This window comes from Achroia grisella, unplaced genomic scaffold (assembly GCF_030625045.1).
Source record: "Achroia grisella isolate CSIRO2021 unplaced genomic scaffold, CSIRO_AGI_Agris_v1 utg452, whole genome shotgun sequence".
In the NCBI taxonomy this organism is placed as follows: Eukaryota; Metazoa; Arthropoda; class Insecta; order Lepidoptera; family Pyralidae; genus Achroia; species Achroia grisella.
In genome coordinates this window covers 1,358,698-1,380,498 of record NW_026712864.1, presented here as the reverse complement: position 1 = coordinate 1,380,498, position 21,801 = coordinate 1,358,698, and the positions used below count along the sequence as shown (strand labels likewise).

At 31.5% G+C, this 21,801-nt stretch overlaps 2 protein-coding genes across 2 annotated transcripts in view; one reads left to right on the top strand and one right to left on the bottom strand.

Moving 5' to 3' along the window:
• Positions 1–1,385: 1,385 nt before the first annotated feature.
• On the top strand, positions 1,386–5,964 carry LOC131845080 (15-hydroxyprostaglandin dehydrogenase [NAD(+)]-like). The gene is made up of 5 exons (XM_059194099.1): positions 1,386–1,566; positions 2,923–3,159; positions 4,063–4,236; positions 4,930–5,078; positions 5,736–5,964. Exons 1-5 carry the CDS (start codon positions 1,477–1,479, stop codon positions 5,884–5,886), a joined length of 801 nt encoding a protein of 266 aa, XP_059050082.1. The 5' UTR covers positions 1,386–1,476; the 3' UTR covers positions 5,887–5,964.
• Positions 5,965–13,135: 7,171 nt separating this feature from the next.
• The window catches only part of LOC131845128 (uncharacterized), a 57,597-nt gene continuing 48,931 nt past the window's right edge, over positions 13,136–21,801 (bottom strand). Inside the window, exon 4 of the mRNA XM_059194166.1 lies at positions 13,136–13,368. Within this exon, the coding sequence (XP_059050149.1) occupies positions 13,136–13,368 (233 nt within the window). The remainder of the gene's footprint in view (positions 13,369–21,801) is intronic.

Below are 21,801 nucleotides of genomic sequence, written 5' to 3'. Positions count from 1 at the left end.
CTTAAATTTCCAGCTGATATGCTTGTCTTGAACTAGACGAAATAAAATTACACTATGCGATGGTAATATTATTAAATATTTAAAATCTCTATTTTCCTCTTGGCTCAGTATTAATTTAGTTTTCATTCTTATCATACTTTTTTCGTCTGTAAAAATAGTCTTGTTTTTCAATTTCTTAAACTCGTCATTCACTTGATAATATTTTCTTTGTATAATCATTACTAATTTATTTTCCACTTCTACATAATCATAGTATGTCAAAATTGTATCTAGTTTTTGTTCTTCCTTCTTTTGTTTATAGTCGTAACTAGTCTTTTCATACTTCAAAGAATGTTTCCTTACGTCTTTTTCTATCTTTTCATCTCCTTCGTATTTCTTACTCATACCCGATGAAATATATTCCATTGTCGGTTCATTTACTTCTTTCATATAATCTATAAACCCTGACATGGCTAACTCGACTCTTTCATCTCTTTCTTTATTTATCGAGTCTCTAGTGACACTCACTTCGTGTGAATTCTTTAAAATTCTCGTACTTTTATAATTGCTCACACTCTGTTCATTGTCATCTCTATTTGAAGTTCTTGAACTTATATCCTGTCTCTCAGGTGATACGACTAAACTGAGAGACAGGTTGATGTTTATTCTGCCGTTGTATTACGTCTTGATACATATTATCTAGAGTAATCCATTTAATCAAAAATTCATCGGCCGTTTCACAATCTGCGTAAAATTCATCTTCATTTGTTTCGTCGTCATTCAACCATTCATTGTAAATATCTTTATCAACTATAAATAATTCGTCTGCTATACCTTTATAATATGAATGACACGCCTTTATTTCCGCAGTATTTGGTATGGGTTCCTTTAATAATTCTGATAACTGGTTCCCAGTCTTTGTGAATAATCGGCGTAAATTTGTTCTGGATTTGCTTAATTTCAACATTTTTCTTCTAAGTCACGGTCGCCAGATGTTGTGGTGGGGTTCTTTTTGTTGAGATGTGTTAAATAATAATAATATGTATGTTTGCAGAATAATTGTATTGTCTCTTTTATAATATATTTACAATGATGTCAATCTATATTTGACAACTAAACTATTACTCGTAATGTATTAAATAACAAATTAATAAGTAGGTCGTATATACAACACATACGATACAAGAAATTGGACAAATAAAATAGTAAAGATTAATAGAATCCAGAAACTGTTAAAAACATAAACATGATAATTGAACCTGTACGACGTATCGAAAATCGTATTCTATCAACAAATACTTATCAGCTGATAACGTGTAATGACAGCCGAGTATTAAATATCTAGTCCGATAAAGTAACTGTTTTAGGTTGAACGTATTTCTAGTCAGTCGAAAATAATTAATAATTAATAAAACATTGCGTGTTTTGTAACAGATATATTTTGATAATACTGTGTGTTAGTGGCAGTGAATTTGTCAATAGTTCATTTTTAAACAAATGATAGAAAACAACGTATTCCTCGTGACTGGCGGGGCTGCTGGAGTAGGTGCAGGCATTGTCAGAGCATTGCTACATGAAAATGCCAGGGTACTATATTTTATTAATATTGACCTCAAAAATCAATACTGTAGCTGATCAATGTTCCTAGGCTAGACATGGATATTTCGCATAACATAGATTAACTCTGTGGCTTACATTCACAATCTTAGACTCTAAAACAATACTTGTATTACATACATCTTAGCTTGTAAAAATATTCCCACCTTCTATTTTGTGAAAGACCACCGAGTGGCGAACGGGGAGTGTGGAATTTTCACTCACTAAAAAACTACACGGTGTATTTCAAGGTACCTACACTTACCGTAGTCATGAGATGGCATTTGCATGCTACCACGATTTCAAGGGCGAAAGCCCAGATTTGATGGTGTAGAGCAAATCAACTCTCTATGGCGATCGAATACAACACAGTGACGTATTTGAGTTTTATTCCAGTTGTGACTTCTTACTAATTTCGTGGAATGGTAATATTGTATTTCCACCCCACCACACCACCACCACAAGGACCATAAAAATTAGGTCTTAAAATGGGACGAATGTGACTGACCGTACATACAAACAGGTACAAACAGTAGATAGAGGTGATAAGAGGTTGTTTTGAACAATTTTATGTTTCATTAAAGATAGAGAGTGATAATTCGTTTCGATAAAACGCCTCACCTGCATTAGTTCATTGGTGGCAAGATTTAACAAAATATTTATTTTAGCAATGTGGACGCAGAATGGTCCATTGGTTCATTTCAAGCTCTGATTAATATATCGCCTTATGATACTTCATTCAGGAGTGTAACACGTGTTGCAATATAGGCGTAATTTTAATAACAAACGGAGATTGATCATTAACACGAAAGGTAATGGGACCTCTAGTAGTAGGGGTTAGTCTACCGCTTCAAATCTATAATTCAACATTATTTCTGCTACCTAATTTGTTGTAACGAAATGGTTGGAATTCAGTACATAGCAAATAATAATTTTAATTTCTTTTCCACTAATTATAAACCATGAATATTACCATTATATTTTTAAAATATTGGTATAATAGTTATAATTAAATTTAAAGTAATAATATAATTTTAAGAACGATTTTTTTTCTAATAATTTCTTGGAATGTGATTTTATTCAAATTAGTCTATTATATGTAAATTACATCTAAATGATTTGGATGGGATAACAAACCTAGTACTATTGTTAATATTTGAAACAAAAAATTAGAATAATAAGATATGTTCTTAAAGGTGAACTACTGGTAGTTTTGGATTAGTAGTTACAAGAATCATCGTGACACAAGATTTAAGGATTTTTTGCATCAACATACATTTATTTACAAGATCCATGTTTAAATGTCCATTATTCACTTAATAAAGCCAAGCTAACTTTCAATTACAGTGTGTCGTTTTCCTGGACGTATCAGAGCGAGAGGGCGCCGCCTTAGAGACTGAACTCCTGAACAAGTTTGGCGCCCTAAGAACTAAGTTTATAAAATGTGACGTTGCAAACAGCGAACAACTCGCCGCTGCATACAAGCAAGTTTTAGATAAATACCGAAGACTCGATGGAGTTATAAACAACGCGGCGGTTTTGGGCACAGACGGGGACTTCAAGAGGATGATCGATATTAATTTTGTAAGTTGGTGTCTTCAGAAGTTATGATTGTAATAAATAAGGGCGTGTTATTAAATATAGCCGTACAGTAAGCAGATATATACAGCAATATTAATAGGTTAATTGAATAAATTTCAGTCATATAATATGCTAGACATAACATTGATCGTCTGTAATTAAATTTATGAATACGTTATTATAAGAGAATAAAATACTTATTAGCCCGTAAGTGATAGTTTTATAACAGAAATTTTACATTAATTTCTTAAAGGTAACAATTTACTGGTAAATGAAGAAGGATTTAATTTTTCTTGATACTTTTATCCTATTTGAAATATAAGAGAAATTAATAACAAATCAGACAGATACAACTAAAAATGATACTCTCCTGATAAAATAACTACTCTAAATATTAGAACAGTAGGTCATATACTGCATATCATATGTTTCATGATTGCAACATATGTTATGTGTGTTTATCGTATTATATATCAAACGAGTATGATTATAGATAAACTTGTAATACGACATAATACATAAAATAATTAATATAAAGTATTGTAATTAATGAAACGCAATGGTAAATATTATAAAGATTCATAATCAAACTAGCTGCTATTCGCGATTTCGTCACATTTTTTTACAGAAGAAATCCTCGGGCCACAATGTATCTTCATGTTAAATTTTATTGTGGTTATTGAAGGTAATAAACAGACAGACAGATAGACAAATAGATAAGCACAGTTCCGAATTTATAATATAGGTTTGGATAAAGTATACGATATTACTGAACGAATACATATGAATAACACCAATTCAGTTACTAAAATCAATAATGCTTACGACGCAATAATTATCTTTTAGCATTGTCTTCACTGCTTTATCAGTAATAATTCTACAAAAATCATAATTTTTCAATTTCAGACTGGAACCGTGGATAGTACTTTACGAGCAATGGAAATAATGGGAGCAGATAAAACTGGTAGTGGTGGTCTAGTTCTTAATATTTCATCGACGTCGGCTTTAAAATTAAATCCACTTCGACCAGTATATGCTGCCACGAAAAATGCTGTCTTACAATTTAGCAACGCAATGGGGGTAAGTATTTTTATTATTATTAAATAAATATAAGAATTATGTTATATAATGTATTATAAAGATCTAAATTCTCTTAATTTATAAATACAAGCCAAAATTTTCTATAAATTGACTTAAATTGACAATAACAATTTAAGTATTATTCAATAAATGCTGGCCAGATCTTGATTAGTATTTCATAGGCTACCATGCAATGTAATAAAACTATAAAATACAAAAAGAATAATTAAAATCAGATAAAAAAATAATATAGAAAAAGGTTATCAAGTAACACATTAAATAAAGAAAAAAAAAGTATTGGTTGAAAAATAAACTTTAATAAGTTAGAGAAAGTTCTTTAATTATACTATCAAGAGTTATTTCAATTTCGCAATTTGTGTTAATATCAAGTTTACTTTAGAATTTATAAAAAGAGATGTATAACTCTATTTTTAGAGTATATACATAATAAAAATGTGAGAGATTGACGAGTAAGAAATAACTTCACCTACCTATATTAATATATTGTATTTCATCAATAAATTTACCAATATTTTACACAATCATATCAAACAAAACCTTAGTAACTCGAGATTTTATTTTCTTTTCCTTCCTGAATATTTTATTTTCTTATACCAAACATAAATTTAAAGTCGGAACCAGGACAAGTACACAGAAAACTTTGTTTGAAAACATGAACTCCGCACTCCGCAGGCTGAGTTGTATTATTCAAAGACACAAGTTCGCGTTATGACCGTGTGCTTGGGGCCCACTGACACAGCCATCTTGCAACGACTGGGCTTGGAAAGCTTTACTAGAGATGTTCCTGAAAGCCTGACCACATCTGTACCAGAGAGACAAAAGTAAGATTGCTATTATTTAATTAACTTTATCTTGTTCTTTGCGATGAACATACGAAGCGCAGATGTGAACGTATCAGCTGTGCAGATATCATTACTGTAAATTGGCATTGTTATTCCATTGAACGTATTATGATATGAATAATGCATGCATGAAGGGACGACACCAGCTCTCTCATTTTATATTCCCATTGACAAAATTAAATTTTATAATTTTTACATTTTTCCACACTTTGAGCACAGATGTGTCAGAATAAACATACAACATGGACGTCAGCTTAAAACTTAGAAATATTTTAATTAATATGCTTAATTTTATTTAAACTATTATTTCTAGCTTAAAACCTTTCTTATTCTTTCTTTCCTACCTTATAATATACATATAGATATATATACTACTAGCTGTCCCGGCAAACGTTGTTTTGCCTTAAAATAGAATAAAAAAATTTACTGGTGGACTACCCCTAACATTTAGGGGGATGAAAAATAGATGTTGGCCGATTCTCAGACCTACTCAATACGCTCACAAAATTTCATGAGAATCGGTCAAGCCGTTTCGGAGGAGTATGGGAACGAAAACTGTGACACGAGAATTTTATATATAAGATAATACTTTTTATGTTGGTATGTGACAAATGTATGTAAATTTTCAATAAACAGAGTGGAGTCAGCCACATTGGGTATTTTGGAAATTATCAAGAAAGGACAGAATGGGTCATCGTGGTTGATAGCAAATGACAAACCTGCCATTGAAATTACGGATACTGTAAAGAATGGATTCAAAACTTTGTCCTTTGAAGTAACGAAATAAGAAACATGTAAACGAACCTTTTTTATTATGTATGTTCAAAACAATCTTTGAATAATAATGGTTATACATACTACTAACAAACACTATAAATATATATTTATTTCATAAAAATGCAAAATGTTATTTGTATATGTTATAAGTGGTATTTTTTTGTTAAAAGAAATCTAAAGAAAGGGGTGAAACATTAAAAAAATATGTTAATCAGATATTTAATGTTTTCATAACTAAGTAGAAAATAAGACAAAAGTCTTGTTTTATACATATTTATAAAAAAAAACGGTCACGCCCAACGTCCTTTCCGTATTCCGTCCATTTCCTTTACAATATTAAGAAAAAATAATACAGTAAGTTAATTATTAGGTACAGTAAGCATATCAATCCATTAAAATTATATTGTTATTTGTAATGTATATTTAAGTTATTGATAAAGATATCTACTAGATAATGAGCTTATTTATGACTTATTTCGATACTAGAAAGTAATTAAGTGTTTGATTAGCTATTAAAATAATAACACTAATTGGAATTATTGATACATATGTATGTGCAGATATGTTATTGTTATTACTGGTTTATACAATAAAAGAGATACCATTTCAATCTTCAGTATGGACACAATAAACGGGTTAACCGTTTGTCTATCATTGAAAATTGTACAGAATTGAAATCTCCATTCTATTTTACATCAACAATCTGTAGTTGGTATTAGTTAACAAAACTACTTGCATTTTACCCAATTTCTTTATCGAGGGATCAAAAGATCGCTTTTCTCGAAACGTACGGTGGTAATTGGGCGATACTGAGATCAACTCAAATGAAGAGTAAACGTAGGCTTAACCCCAGAGGATTACTTTTGGGTAAATATAACTTTAACCTTTACAGCAAAAGGCAGCGGGAATCCTGTGAATTTCTTATCTAATAGCTGCATAACGTTAAGCTTTTATAACAAATGTGAAGAGATAACACACACCTAAGTGATTTATTATGATATTATTATAAAATTAATAATACTGAGGTAGATGTTAGTAATAAAAACATATAATTATATATATGGTATTGGTGTTAGATACTGACCTATCATTCACAATTGGGGGACAATGGATGGGAACAAGTAGTTCCATTGCTTACAATGTACTCGTACGGTAATAGTTCAACCTCCACGGTCTCCCCTGAAAATTATCATGGTTAATTCCCATTGAATTCAGTAGGTTGGATCAGACGAGAACAGTTTATATATGTTTTTATACTATCATGAATTTTAGAATTTTTCACAATGATTGGTATATAATTACTTATGTATGTTTTCTAAATTCGGTCAACAAGATTCTAGTACTAAAAAATGAGAACAAATATAATTTCAATAAAAAGCATCTAAAAATATATTCATCTTTTCTATATCTACATGAAGACCGAGAAATGTTAAGAAACTATTAAATTTTATCAGCACAGAAAGTTTACATATGTCTCTGTACGAAGAGCGACTTTCTTAGCAAACGAGAAGAAAGAGAAACACTAGGTAAAGATTGGCAAAGTTTAATCTTTAAGAGAAGAATGTTGAATATCGCATACGTAGTAATGATACATATACGTATAGTTTATGGAACTCAATACAGACAAATTTCTTGATTTTTCATCGAGCATTGACGGGTAAGAAAATATTTCAATAAGTTTTTTATTGTTTAATTCAGAATACTCAGCTTAATAAATCAATATTTCCGAATCTATCAGTATACATATCGAATATTTGTTGTATAGTGTGACGCTTAACTATTCACAACATGTATCGGTGAATCCTAAATTAGAATCGTCCATTTCTGCAAAGCGAGATTTGAATTCCCGCCTTTGCAGTTACGGTGAAAGTGTGATTTCAGATATGCGAGTTTGAATTAATGAAAATTAATCTTGTGAAAGCTTTGCATAATACGATACGGCTTCAACTTATTCTAACAATTCAGGTGGATGTTAAGTAATATTTCAGACTATTTTTACTTAAACATTCTTAACATTTATAGCATTTTCAAAATCATAGCTAAAAGTAGATTACATATAAATATAAAATAAAAAGCATCGTAGGTATATATTTACCATAAAAGTTATATAATCAAATTCTAAATTAATATTATGATATATAATTATGAATTGTGTAAATTAAAATAACATTCTATTGGTAATTGCAATTTTACGTTGCTCGCATAATTTTTAATTATATTGATATTATATGTCATCAAAATATTACTAACGTAATATTAATAAATATTACTAACGAAGAATAAGTTAAATACTTATACATACTTTCGCAGTTGTTTAAATTAAACTACCAAAAATTTCTAATAATAGTCTAACTTTCAGATTCATAGCCACTTGTTGATCCCTAAAAACTTAAAAGCCATTAAACCATTTTTATAAGTTCATCGTACAAAAAGTTCGAAATGAAAAAAGAAAGTCGGACTTGATTTAGTAAAGTAATAAATTCACGAAACTTCTACCTAAGGGCCGCTAGCTATTAAATGGAAGGTCAGAACAGAAGTAAACAAGTTTCAGTTATTGGGCAGAGAGTTGGTGTTTGTCTTAAAAATAGATCTATAAAATCGAGGAAAATATGAGACATTCGATGATTCGATCCCTCGGTGCACGGTCCATTTGTGAGAGCGACGGACCTGAAAATTACATCAAATTACATGGAACTCCGGTGACTCAAACATCTATACCAGCTTATGTTATAAAGCTTATTTTGTTCCAAGAAATAACATTAGATGTTAAAATTACGGATGTAACTGGAAGACACTGCAGCGAGATGGCTACTGTAGTTATAATAATAATAATAATCTCAGGACAATACACACAACACCATCTAGACCCAAGTTAAGCTAGCTAAAGCTTGTGTTATGGGTACTAGATAACTGATACAAATACATACTTAGATATATATATATATTTGTAAATAATATAAATACATATTATATATAGAAAACACCCAGACCAATACAAACAATCCATGAATACAAATGTTTATGCCGTGCGAGGAATCGAACCCGCGACCATCGGTCGTAAAGCGGTGTGCTAGACCGCTAGACCACCGAGGTCGTCATTATTAGTTATAAAACATGAAGTTTGTACTTCCAAATTAACTGCTACCTTGATAAGTGTAGCTTCAAATACTGGGACTTGGATATTGAAATTCTTTTAATAATTAGGTAATCCACAAAAAATATAAGGAACGACTTTTTGAGTTTTTCAAAAAATATTTATACAGATTTATTAAGCCTCTGCAACCATACATAATAATTCAGTTGTTAAAATAATTGAACAGTTCACATTAATGCTTGAGACTACTAAAATTACGTGTACTTAAATTAGTACTTTATATTATCTATAATATAAAGTACTGACAGCTAAATAGTCGTAAATTTTACAACCCAATATATGCGAAATGCTGTTAACTGAAATATTCAACTTACTCACTAAATAGTACATTTGTTACGAAGTTTTATACGGGGTCGTAGGCATTAATAGGTTTCACGAAACTGAACAAATTACTCCAACAAGTAAATTGAACTTCCTTACTAAATTGGTCAAGTGAACAATTTAGTATGAAAGTTATAAATTTACTTTCAGATTTCCATTCTATATTTTGGAGGTACAGGTTAAAATTTTTGAGTGGAAATGAACTGGCTTTTCGTTTTACGAGTTTTACGAGTTTTACGAGTAACCCTATACATACATATATTACGAATTCTTCTTTTTATAAGAATAAAATAACATATTACAGTAGGCAGGTGTCTGTTAATTTTTATGTAACAACAAATAAAGAAATGAAAATAAAAATTAATTATTCTTGTTGTATTGTGTTTGGCAGGTGCTTCTCCCAATTTGTACAACTTTAGACAGTTATCGTAATTCCGCGAAATTCGACAGTCAAGAAGATTGGAATTAGGAAGAAATATATTTTACGATCGACCAAGTCTACATCTGTCATAAAGATGTTGAATATGAAAATATACTTCGAAAAAAACTTTTATTTCTTTGACAAAACAGTTTTAAGCTTAATAATGTCTCTATTTTTTTTTATTTTAAATATTTTAATTCATATATATAAGCTACGAGAACATTTTGAGAAGACAATTTCTTAGTTAGATAAAAAGACGTGACACTACTAATCATGTATATATCGAATATTATTTATTAAAGTTGAATTGGATCGTTGCAATAAAATGTTATGTTATTTTATGAATTATCAAAAATGCATTTAACACTAAAACTTATAATTAAAATTTAATTTAAAGATTATCTCTTTAATTAAATTTCAATTGTAAGAAAAATAACCCGGGGTTTCATGTCGGCGACAGAATGCACACACTCGTTACTATAAGTTTTAATATTAACCTTATAAATAACCTTACAGCATAATTGCGGAAATTTGACATTTGGAACATCTGGCAATACCTCTTGGATTTATTTCACCTTTAAACAAATACACCTATGGTTCTGTTTACTAAAAGCGGTGAGCAAACCACTAGTGGGACTTATTGTGTTGAAGAAATAAACACAATTTCCTACCAACGCGTGGACACGACGCTTGACCTGTTTCGGTGTCTTATGTGACGGCACTTTATACAAACTTGAAGAATAATACTGCTCCATTTAGAAAGCCTCGGTGGTCTAGTTGTTTACCATACCACTTTACTATGCGATGGTCGCGAATTCGATTCCTCGCACGGTACAAACATTTGTATTCATGAGTATGATTGTTTGTATCGGTCTGGATGTTTTCTATTTATAATATGTATTTATTTACAAACAAAATACATCTATGCATTTATATCAGTTGTCTAGTACCCATAAGATAAGCTCTGCTTAGCTTGGGACTAGATGCCGTTGTGTGAATTGTACTGAGATATTATATTATTATTCTTCTATTTTATTATTTTATTTTAACATGGTTCATACGAGTATATAATAAGTCAAAATATTTAAATTTTGACTTATTGCGGATCTAAAGGTCTAAAATCGACTCAGACTATTTTACACGCGTAAATGTGACTTATTATGTAAATGGTAGTTATGTAGTAGTTATTGTGTCTATGTTAAGTACACATGTAAAGGATTATAATTTTTATAAAAATAACATACATTAGACATATCTTCATTTTTCGAAATATATACTTATAGTACTATAAATAAATATAATATTACGAAAAATCCATTCAATTGTAACATGTACTTAGAGTTCTACGTGTGGTGAGGATGTCAGAATACAGGTATAGAATTTAATAACTACCATTTCTAGAATTTTAATCGAACAAATGACATAAAACTACGAACAAACCCCAAAATGTGATTTGTTTGATAGAAATTTTTGGTTTACACTGTCAATATGTCTATTGATTTTTCGAAAATGTCTGATAATGACAGAAAATGGTGATGAAAACAGTCAAAATGAGTAGGTAGTGACAAACAAAATGCAAGTAAAGTTCGGGAAGTAATAAAACTCGTTTAATGAATGCAAATTAATGGGAGGTCGATGTTCTTTTAACAAACGACCGGCGGGAAATTAAAACGAGAGTTGGTAGTAAACGAGAAATGTACTGGAACACAATATTTAAGCAGACGTTCCCAAAATGGAGGAAAGCGCCCACTTCACAGCGTCTGTTGGAGACATTCTGAGTACAACTGAAGATTATTACAAAATAAAAATGTGTTTATACCTATAGTGTAAGAAATCGAAAATTTCATTTTACTGATACGTATTGCGACAGTTCTATAGTTCTTCGATTTGACGCCGGGTTCCTATAAAACTCATCAAGATAAGGCATGTATTATGAAAAAAAAACATTATTTCCGAGGCTTGAAACACCTATTGACACTAAAACAATCTAATATTGTATTAATATAATGAAGATAGAGAACAAATTTTGTTATGAGGAAAGTAAACCCTGGAATTACTGCACCGATGAAAGTCTAACCTAGTTACCGTGTTAATATTAATCAACTCTTTAAATTATATCACTGTAGACTTTAAATAAATAAATACCGTTCAGTTATTGGGTATATTCCTTATCTTGAGGAAAATAACTAATATTTGCCAATATTTATCTATTAAACCAAGCTTAGAATATTAAATACAGAAAGATAACTCATTATTTTTCAGACTCGAATATTTTTTTAGGTTTATAAATAATGATAAAAATTATCTTATGTTGAAATAATATAGTCAGTATAGTTTAAAAATTATTTCGTATTAAGAGATACCCATATTTATTTGTTGTGGTTTTACCAACAGGCGTATTGACACGTTTACTTTCCGCACTTACCTACCGTACCTAATTTCTAAAACCACTAGATTCTATTCGAGAATTTAAATTAGATACCTGAATATCGAAATCTGTGTACTGTATTCACGAAACGCAAACAAGAGAAAACTAATTACAATTTCGTTTAGTTCAATCAAAGACTAAACTTATGTGATACAATTTTATTATTTTCCTTTACGTATTTGAAACTGAAATATTCATACCGTGTGTTTTTTCAATTAATCCATCGCGATAAAATATCTCATATTTTAATTAATTTATTAAAAGTAATTACATGAATTTTTATTTTCTACATTATTATGAATTTAACCGGGAATATTGTTTAAATAAATAAACTTCAAGCAACTATCTACTATGAAAACAACTTTAATAATATTCTTACAATAATTTCTGGGTATTTGTATAAAACTGGAAACAAAATTAACTTACTTTTAATAAAGCAAGTCTAGTACAAGACACGTGCCATTTTAACTTATCATTAACTAATAAAGTCCTAAAAATTATAATAACATTAAGCGAACCAAATATTAATATTTTATGGACTTTTCCTATTATATTATTTGATCATATATCAAATTAACTTATTACATTTATGTTAACTGTTTAATTTTTGTATCTGAAGTAGACGTGCGTAATAAATTCTTAGAAGTTAGAATAAGAATTGTAATAAAAAAAAATTCTAAATATTTTACAGATTTTACAGCATTTTTAAAAATGAGTCAGCCTTAAATGAATTCGTCTTTCAGTTCATAGAGACTTTCAGTATTATTATTAATAGTATAATACTATCAATATGGACTAAATATATATAATTTCTCTTGATAACATATTAATGTAATAATTGATAAATAAAAACTATTAATTCATATACTTTTACATTTATTTTTTACTTTAATATATGAAAGAATCTAAATTAACATTCTAACATTGTTATCAAATTATACCTCATTCAAATATATGTTCCTACATAGGTGTCGTTTCATCAACAGAACACTCAATTTCAGAGCTCTCTGACTGGGTAAGTTAATACTAACCTGCACTAGATCACCATGGATACCACCAGGCGCTGTGATTGTGATCAAACAAACGTACGGAATGAGATCTTCTCTCGGTCGATGCAGCTCTAACTCGTACGTTCGCCCAATATCGCCATAATAGGTTCTGTTGCAACCTGGGAACCAATAATAAAGTATTTATATAATTTAATTACTAAACAAAGTATATATCACTGCATAAAACATTAAATTTAAAGTAAGAAACGAATATGTATGTGAATACATATGTATACTTCAAATTTTTAGTATAATTTTAGGTACCATGGTACTTTGTATAAGTTAAGTATTTAAACATATTAACTAAATAATTTTAAATTATTATTATGCACTCTTTTAATTTAATAGTGATTCTATTTTTAAATGTCTTTCTATTCGTATTTTATAAAACAAAACAACATAAAAAAACTATACCTTTCACATTTAAATTTAGAATGCGTAGTAAACCCGGGGTACATGTTAATAAAATGTCGTAATCCCACGACCCATGATACAAACAATAAAATTCCAATGAAACGGGTAATACTGCTTCCATAAAGAATTTTGTAAAATAAAGCTTTCCCATTTGAAATAAAAGAGCCTCATAAGGCGTTTATAACTTTCGAGCTATTTAGCATATTAAATTAGATGAAAACAATTATCACTGGTCGAAACTATGGATATAATAAAATTTACTCATTATCTATACATATAAATAAAATTGGAGTGTCTGTTTGTAATATTGAAATAACCGTTTTTTAATATGTGCATATAAATATAAATACGGTACATACACCAAAATAATATTTTTTAAAATTTTTGTCTGTCTGTCTGTTTGTCTGTTTGTTCCGGCCCATGAAATGGCTTCCGTTTCCGTTGGTTGGAAAAAAAATCCAACATTTTCTCACTGTGTAGGTGTTATTTTCTCACTTTTTTTCAATTTACGATATTCTGAGACAATTGCCTCCTAATTCCTCCAGCCATTTTTACACGAAACCTCACAACACAAACAGATATAAAAATTGCCAGTACCTAAATTTCATTGTAGTTCTAACAAGATCGTCAATTATTTTCATGTTTGCAAATGAAGACAAATATCATAATAGGACCCACAGTATTTAGACAAAAGTTGAGTTCATACTAAGTTGTGCTGCCGAGACGTGTTGTTGAAGTTCTACAGAGAGCTTTCAAGTTGATTGCCCAAACAATAAATACGCGCCTGGCAGACTTGAGCAGCGCATTCTATGTAGGGCTTTAAAGTGAGCGGAGAGAAATTAAAACAGATGCCAGTTTTAAAGGTAAGTCTTAAAATTGTCGTATAAAGAAAGAAAATATTTTTAGTTAAAAACAGGCAATAAAAAGCAGCCCAGCCTGCAGCCCCAATTTTTTTCCACTTAAATAAATTGGATATAATATGATAATATAATACTATTATTATAAACGCGGATGTCTGTGAGTATGTATATTCTTTCAGGAAAAAACTACTGAATGTATTTTAATGAAATACAAATAACAATAATAAACAATAATATAGCTTATTAGCATCAGAATAATATACAGGCTATAAATTTCACGCGGGTGAAAGTGCAATATATATAACTATAATATAATTAGTTTTTATTACCCAATACAATGCGAACGATTTCTTTATGGCTCCTATTTAAATACGCTTACTTACCCCCTGCGTCCCTTACTTCGGTGTACAGAGTACTCAAATGAACATTACAGAGTACATACGGGTCTTTACTCGAGGATAATAGAATAAATGGTGTCTTCAAAGGCCCTATCCCTTTATTTTATAGTATTTTATTATGTACAAGCTTGTTTCATATTTGAGTAAGCTGAAAGCAACATGTCTGTTTTAACCCTTTGTATTGGAGGCTTTGTGTTGAAAACAGTTTTTGTATCTATATCTACTACATTGTATAAAATATTATATACTTATCTGAATATAACAAGAATAATGTAAGTAAAAAGATTTCGCACTTATTTTATTTTTATAAGTCTATACGCAAAATTGTTATAATATTTATGTAAAAAAAATATATACTGTAAAAGCTTATTAGATTCAGACTAAATGTACTGTAAATTAATATTAATATATTAAATTCGGTAATATTCCGCTTATTTATTTTCGCATGACGAATCAATAATTCAAACGTCAAAGACATGGAAATTATCTAATTGCGTTATACATACATCGCACATCCGCTCAAATGGTGTCACAAGTTTATAGAATAGAATAGAATAGAATAACATTTATTTCATAAAATATAACTTAAATAACATTGTAACTATGACCCCACACTAGGCAATGCCTGTATCGTGGAAATCAAAGCACACCCACAGTTAACGTTACATAGGTACGGCGATCATAGTGCATATAAAAATTTAGTGTTTATATAATATTAATACTAGTAATATATGACAAAAAATAAAATAAAATAAACAAAGAATACAATAATAAAAATTACAGATATGTATTTGTTAGTCGGCGAGTGTGTGTGTGTATGTGTGTACGTGTGAGTGTGTGTGTGTGTGTGTGTGTTTGAGTGAGTAAGAATGTTATTTGGAAGTGTTGTAAATTCATATAGAATCATTAGAATATTTCAGAATTCTCTAAATTTATATTACGGGTTTTAGTATTTTCTCAGTGTCCTCATATGTCCAGGACATCAGTATACTGTTGAGGAGTGTTTTTAAACCTGATAATTGAGAGTGTTTTATATCAATTAGTTTGCAAATTTGATTGTATATGTGTGGAAAGAGAATTTTTTTGTGACGTTGAGCAAATGATGTTTTAGCCTTAGACACAGGAGCTTTATAGATTCTCTTCTTTAATATATCTTTGTATGTTGGTAGACTCTTCACATATTTGTGCATGTATACAGTAACTCGCATTACAAACAATTTGCGCACGCTCAGGACCTCAGCCTCTTTATACAATTGCATCGTGTCGAATAGTCGCGGTTTTTTTAGAGAAACCTTCAGAACAGCTCGTTGAGCTCTTTCTAAGGGAATTAAATTGGACTTAAGGTTCGTAATACCTCCCCAGGCTAGTAGACAATAATTTATTAAAGACTGACATAACGCTAAGTATACCAATTTCAGAGTAGTGTTGTCTGAAATGACTCTCAATAATTTCATTGTGTACATTAATTTTCTAACTCTTTTTGCGGTAATTGATATATGTTTCTTGAAATTTAAATTTTCGTCCAGTTCAATTCCAAGATACCTCAGCGAGACCACCCTGTTGATAATGTCACAATTACAGTAAGCGTTGGATGTACCATTAGGCGATAGACAGTTTTTGTGTATTTTAATATTGAACTTACTTGAAGGTGGGCGAGATACAGCTGTTTTATGGAAACACAAATACTGGGTCTTAGACGCGTTTAATGTTAGGAGATTATAGTCCAGCCACTCAGACACTTGTCGAAGACCACATTCAGCCATGTACTGCGTTTCCTGCCAAGTTGGGCCATGGAATATGGGAGCAGTATCATCTGCGTAACAGATTGCGTTACAGCTTTGGAGTAGGGAGATTTAGAAGATCATTAATATATATAGTAAATAAGATTGGACCCAGAATGCTCCCTTGGGGAACCCCAAATAGATACATGTATAGGATCACTTATATGATCACCAATCTTGATACATTGATTTCTATGCGACAATAACTCTCAATCCAGTTGAGTGGCAAGCCACGTATTCCAACACACTCCAGCTTTTTGAGGAGTATAGGTGTAGAAACAGTGTCAAATGCCTTAGCAAGGTCCAGAAAAACAATGCAACACCCACCCTCATCGAGGTGATCAACAACAGCATCCATTAGAATGATTACAGCATCTTCAGTGGACTTTCCCTGACGAAATCCAAACTGTTTGTCATTTAGAAGGCTGTTTTGATTGAGGAATTTAACTAGCCGCTTATAGATGATGCGTTCTAAAAGTTTCGAAAAAGCTGGCAAAAGTGATATTGGACGGTAGTTAGTCGGGTCGTCTTTGCTACCTGCTTTATATATGGGAATCACCAATGCCTTTCCTCCAGCCGTTTTCCAGACCTGCGGGAAAGTCCCTGACGATATACTCAGATTAAATATTGAGGCTAACGGTTCAGCTATAAGATGTCCAATATTCTTCAAAATACTATTATTCAGACCATCAAAACCAGAGGTGTTTCCTGATTTAAGAGATTTTATTAAACACAGCACTTCATGAGAATCGGTAGGTTCCATAAAAAAAGAGTTTTTAGGTGAATTAGTGTAGTGTACTTTACTGGCGATTGAGTCCTGTGTTTCATTTAATCTAGTCAAAATTTTATTTGCGAGGTTACTACCTGTGGAAGAGAGGCAGGTGTTACAATAATTGAGAGACTCTTTAATATTGTTTCTAGTCCTAATTAGCTCTTCGGGTAACGAGACAGTTGCAGTGTTATGAGTAATGTGCCTAATAGTATTCCATAGTTTTTTTGGAGCATCCTTATTTTGGCTTATCAACTTGTTATAATAATCAGCTTTAAGTTTCCTTAGTAAGTTAATATATAATTATGATCTGTACCGTGAATAAATTAGTTTTTACGCTATTGTTGGGATCTTTACGCAAATTGCTGTGTAACTTATCACGATGTTTAGAACACCTCATAAGTCCAGGAGTCATCCAAGGTTCGATATTAAATTTGGAGCGACTAACTTTCACAATCTTAGAGTGCCTCGATAAAGCATCCACGACTGTGGAGGAGAAGAGAGATACTGCCTTCTCAATATCATTTGTGTTCATCAAAGAATGCCAATTTATCAAATGAAGATCAGAATGCAGCGATTCATAGTCTACTCTAATCCTTGAACGTGTCTGAGCATTTTGTTTTTGATGCGTTAACGTACACTGCCATAGTGATTTCATGATCAGTTATATCAGAGGAACAAACTATAGATTCTGCCCTGCTCTTAATTGGTACAAAAATATGATCCAGACAAGTTTTTTGGCGAGTAGCTATATCAATGCTCGATGTAAGCCCAAATTCAGCAAGTACATTTAAGTATTCGGAAACATAATTGGTATCTGTTTCTGGGCTTAATATATCTATGTTTAGGTCCCCTGTAAAGATTAGAAATGGATTGTAAGTAAGTTTTCAAAACTGAGCCAAGGGAATAATATAAAACGACTAGGGTTTTGGAAACTTGGAGATGTAAGCTGCTACTATTGAAAACAATTTGGAGCCTCGATCACAACACAATTAGCGTCCTCTACCTCCAGTTCCGAGGAAATGTATGACCATTTATCCTAACAAAAACCGTTATACCGCCTGATTTATTTATGTACTTTTTTGAGTTGAAAGACGTGTAACCTTTAATTTGGTTTACAGTGGAATTTTCATTTAACCAACACTCTGTAAGGACTATGACATCAAAGTCAATATTCATTCTTTTAAAAACAACCAAAAAACTATCAAAATTTTTATGAAGGCTTCTTATGTTTAAATTTAAGATTTTCAGATTATATTTACAAATTACTCGGGTGCATTCTTCCGGTAATGGTATAGTATGGCATTTTACTTTAAAAGAGTTATCAATTTCTTCAAGTAAATTCAGGGATGCCATGGAAAAATAGTAAAGAGAAAGGGTTCCAAATTATGCTTGCAGTAAGCCATAGCTAAGAACATACCAAATGCAACACCCATGTAATAAGAAAATGAACTATTTACTTCCAAATAATGTGTGAAACTAAAAAGTCCGCCAAGGACACTGTGAAGTAAAGTATGAACAGTGTATGTGTGTGTGGTAAAAATGAGAGTGTAATACAGTACGCATACAATATCAAATAACATAATCAAGACGAACAAAACTATACATTCAAAAATATTAATACAAGACAAAGTATATGACTTTTGAAAACAATAAAAAGAGAATAACTGAAACAGTGAGCTGGGCTGATTAAGATATAATGACCGACGATTCTCCCTGTAAGCTGGACTGATTTTTACCAGTTGTAGGAAGTGCGCGTTCGAGATCATTTTCGGACTGTATTTTAATAGCAGGGTATCCATCTCTAATACACCAAAATAATATTTTTTACAATTTTTTTGTCTGTCTGTTTGCCTGTTTGTTCCGGCCCAGTCCCCCTTCCGAAGAAAAATGTTACCACTTCGTACCCAGCAGTGTTTGAAGCCGTGTTTTTTTTACGCAAATAGCCTGGTGTCCCGAAATAAGCGACGATTATTAAACGTTAGTCGTTCATTGATATAAACCGTCGTATCAGAACCCAACTAATATATCCTTGGATTTGAGAGGACGACGACTTCTTGAACGTTCTAAGAACTCATCACGTTTGGATCGGCGAACGAAAGACACTACGAGAGGACGAGGAGCTGACTGTGTCGGATTATTATCTTTACTTTGCCGCTCGGCCCCGGCTCGAGCTACATGATCTAGATCCTCCTCTTGTAGATCCATACCTAGTTTTAAGGCTGTGGTTAAAGTCAGGTGTACAGGGTTCTCATTTCGATTTTCAACAAGGCCAGCTATTTCCACTTCTTTCCTTAGCGAAAGTTGTGTCTGGTAGCTCAATTGATTTTGTAGGGTAGTAATAGTGGCTTTTAAAGCAGCATTTATTTCACAAGCCTGTGTTTCAAGAGTACGCAATCGTCCGTCATAATTTGATAATTTATTGCTTAGATCATCAAAACGCTCCTTAATACTGCTCCACATCTCAGACATATTCTGCCTTAGGAGACTAATTTCCGAAGATAAAGAATGCAATATTTCAGAATCAGGCTCTGCTCTCGGAAGTTCCAGACTGTGGTTCTCTATGTGTAATTGACCCTTTTTTCGTATGGTGACGTTCTCTGGCGTGGAGCGCACTGGAGTTTGGGAATTATCTCCACCTCTCCTCATTCTGGCACAACAGTCAGGACAGACCCATGTTTTTAATTCATCCTGTCTGAGACGTTCAGCGTTTGTACATGCTGTGTGAAAGGACTGCTTACACAGAGTAGAAGAGCAAACGATCATAATCTCTTGTTTCTTTAAAACCTGTAGGCACGCAGAGCACTTCATGTTGTATAAAAATGTATTGCTCTGATAACTTGATAAAAAATTTTATTTCTGTCTCATATATTTACGCTACAGCTGCCAATTGTTGAGGAAACAGATGATACACTCCTTTAGTGAAGTTGTTTGAATTCGACTTCACGAGAAAAGGGACGTAAGCGCCGTGCACAACGCGTCGCTTACGCGTTTTAGTAAAGTTACTTCACAGAATCGTTATATACAATTTATTGGCGGTACTTTAATGTTAAGTTTGGCCTATTTCTACAATAATCACTGTTTTTATGCACTATTATGAGCAAGGAATATATATATGTAGTAGTTTATGGTTTACACTAATAAAGTTTCACAAAAATTTAGAGATTCCGACACTTTGGATTGCTTTAAGGAAAAATATTTGTTGCCGTACACACTCGCGATGTTCTTTCATTAATGTCTCACTATCAATCACCATTATATTCACTATTATAAATATTATATCTTCATTTTTACAGTATTGTTGGGTTCAAAATTTATTATAATTTTAACTTAACTATTGTCATATACTATGTGAATCATTAGCTTCCTTTACACGACATAGATTAGCTACGTGTATTAGATAGATTTGTGTTCACTCTTTCGCGCGTTTGTTTCAAGTCAGTACATTTACCTACTTTAAAAATTTTTTTCATACATCTTATTTTCTAAGGACACATTTAAGATTTATAAATTATCAATAATTGTTTAATTACGTCTTTGCTCTATAGTCAGTTGTACTGCGTGCTTTGTATAATAATGTCAAAAATTACAAAAAGGCGCTAAAGCACGCACGATTGAATAACGCGGGAATACGCTGGCGGCTGCGTGAAAGAGCGTACGTGTAACATACACTCTTTCAGTACTTTTATTCAGGCAGTAAATATCATTTTTGTTACCAGAGACTAGACTTTGTCTGCATGGTACCTTTCTCTCACCTTACTCTGACGCCAAGATTGCTTTGTGAGCTGTGTTTCAGTTGGAGGGTGAAATATGGTAATGAAATTACAGGTTACTCAGAAGTACCTAACCTGAGGACTGACATCCTTAATAGCAGCAAAAAAGTATCACGTACTTTTAACGACGTAATGGTTCATGGTTCTGTTCTCGATATAGACAACAGTTGTCACTTACTATCAGTTTACTAATCTAATTACATAAAAGAACAATCTTTTGTTATAACCCGAAGATAAAAAAATGAAACACCTTTTGTTCGCAAATTTTTGTTTGACACTATTAGGGTACGAAATGCCAACAATCACAGTGCAATTCAGTTTTCTCATTACGCCTGTTCGTATGCCAAATCACGAATCCAAGCGCCAAAGTCAGGGAAATTATTTAATTGTATTTTACATACATGCTCTTGAATATATCAGATGTAATATCATTACATGCTAATGACGGACTATTTTGGCCATGAATAAGTATATTATTTAGTTTAATTTGCTCATTTCATTCAATAGCGTTTCAAGAGCAAAACATACGTTGAAACTTTAAAATAAAATGCTGATAA

Bases quoted from the DNA above. Each gene is read 5' to 3' on its own strand.
- LOC131845080 (XM_059194099.1), top strand. From the start codon at position 1,477: ATGATAGAAAACAACGTATTCCTCGTGACTGGCGGGGCTGCTGGAGTA. The intron at 4,237-4,929 runs GTAAGTATTTTT...CGCACTCCGCAG, and splicing joins AATTTAGCAACGCAATGGGG to GCTGAGTTGTATTATTCAAA. The intron at 5,079-5,735 runs GTAAGATTGCTA...TTCAATAAACAG, and splicing joins TCTGTACCAGAGAGACAAAA to AGTGGAGTCAGCCACATTGG.